The sequence below is a fragment of the Asparagus officinalis genome, chromosome 3, assembly GCF_001876935.1.
Source record: "Asparagus officinalis chromosome 3, Aspof.V1, whole genome shotgun sequence".
NCBI classification, from domain to species: Eukaryota; Viridiplantae; Streptophyta; class Magnoliopsida; order Asparagales; family Asparagaceae; genus Asparagus; species Asparagus officinalis.
The window spans coordinates 26,890,946-26,892,749 of record NC_033796.1 but is presented as its reverse complement, the minus strand read 5'-3'; the positions used below and the strand labels follow the sequence as shown (position 1 = coordinate 26,892,749).

Sequence of the window (1,804 nt, the reverse complement as noted above, 5' to 3'; positions counted from 1 at the left end):
CACCTCACTTGTCCCCTTTATTGGTCCCATATTTTGGCTCCCCGTAGTAAAGCTCTTCCCAAACTGTGATCTCCCTCTGGACCCTTCTCGACATTTCCAGACCGTTCCCCTCTCTTCCTCCCGCAAAACCCCAAAAACCCTTTCTCCTCCGTCGATTCCTTCTCACGATCAAATCTCCCATTTGAAAAAAAATAAATTAAAAATTAAAAAAAAAACTAAAAATGTTCGGAGTAGTGTTCCCAGATCGCAGCTTCCCCCTCGACCCCTCATCCTTCACCCAGATCGACCCCCTCCACTACCTCCTCGACATAAACCACCTCGCCGGCGACTCCTACCACCAAGTCAAGACCCTATTGCATCTTCCTCCTCCCCTCGCGCCGCCTGCTCCTTCCATCATCCAAAGCCTGCCGTTCTACATCCACCCCCCGGGCCTCACCCTCCTTCGTCTCTTCTGGCGGCGGCCGTTTCCACCCTCTCCCGCCGCCTCCGCCTCGCTCTCCCTCGCCTTGGCCCGACCCGCCGACACGCCTCGCCGCTCGCCGTCCCCGGGCGCCGACGAGGCGTGGCCTCTGCGAGGATCGGGTCTCGGTCGAGGACATCGCGTGCGCCTCCGCCGGTCTCCGACGCGGGGGCGGAGGCGAGGATTGAGAGGATGGCGATGAAGGTTGGCGAGAACCTGTTCAATTTTATGCAGTCGTTTTGCGGGGTGGATGGGAGCAGGTTGGTCGTGCCTACGGATATTTTGGATCGCTGGTTTAAGAAGTTTCAGGAGAGGGCCAAGAGGGATCCTAGTTTCTTGAAGGAGTTCGCTGCTTAGAGGTATGAGCTTCTCTCTCTCTCTCTCACTCTCACTCTCACTTTTTTTAATTAACATTTGGGGAAGGACCGGATCCGTGTGAGGGATGCAGATGGGTTTTCTGATGTTGTCTTGATGTTCGTGTGCAGAGTTTTGATTTGTACCTGAAATTTTGCTAAACTCGTAGTGGAATGAGTTCTATTAGAAGATCTTGTGCTCGAGCTTAAAGTGCGCTTATCAAGGAGATGCAGGAAGTGTAGGATGGTTGAAACTTGCTTATTGCTCCTAATGAGACTGTTGTTAAAGGAGGAGGCTTTGTGGGTTACGGAGATGGCTAAGAATGATCCTATTTACTTGAAATTGGTTGCAGATTAGGGAGATGGAGATTGAAAACCAAGTGTATGGTTTTTTTTCATTTTTTTTTTTAATTTTGGGGAAGAGCCAATGTGAGAGGTGTAGACGCGTTTTATATCGTGGTTTTTTCAGTTTTATTCGAAGTTTAATTGTGTCTGAATTTTCGCTAAAATTTTAGTGAAATAGGTTTAAATCTAGAAGATCTAAATGTCAAGACATACGTACATCCATTGTTTCTGCTCGAGCTCAAATTGCATGACCAATAATGCGGGGATTTTACCAGTAAAAAAAGACAAACCGACTTTCTACCAAGAAAAAGGTAAGAGGCTGCATGGGATGTTGCTTCTGATGAGGATTATGATCCATCGGAAATTTGCGATGATAGATAATCACGATTGCTTCTGATGAGGATTATGATCCATCGGAAATTTGCGATGATAGATAATCACGAGCTTTTAAGTCCCTGATTAGGAGAAAGAAAATATGATCCATCGGAAATTTGCGATGATAGATAATCACGAGCTTTTAAGTCCCTGATTAGGAGAAAGAAAAAAATCAAGGGGTGGCCATTGCAGTAACCGTGATTGATCTGAAATTGAGTTCATACATTAAGGAATAACCAACTAGGTTAAATGTATGAAGAAAACATTAACC

The 1,804-nt window shown here is 46.6% G+C and overlaps 1 protein-coding gene across 1 annotated transcript; it reads left to right on the top strand.

Moving 5' to 3' along the window:
* Window positions 84-1,350, top strand: LOC109834823. The gene is given in 4 exon segments (XM_020402838.1): window positions 84-353; window positions 355-618; window positions 620-819; window positions 946-1,350. Coding segments are annotated over 3 exon segments (594 nt in total). The 5' UTR covers window positions 84-221; the 3' UTR covers window positions 818-819; window positions 946-1,350.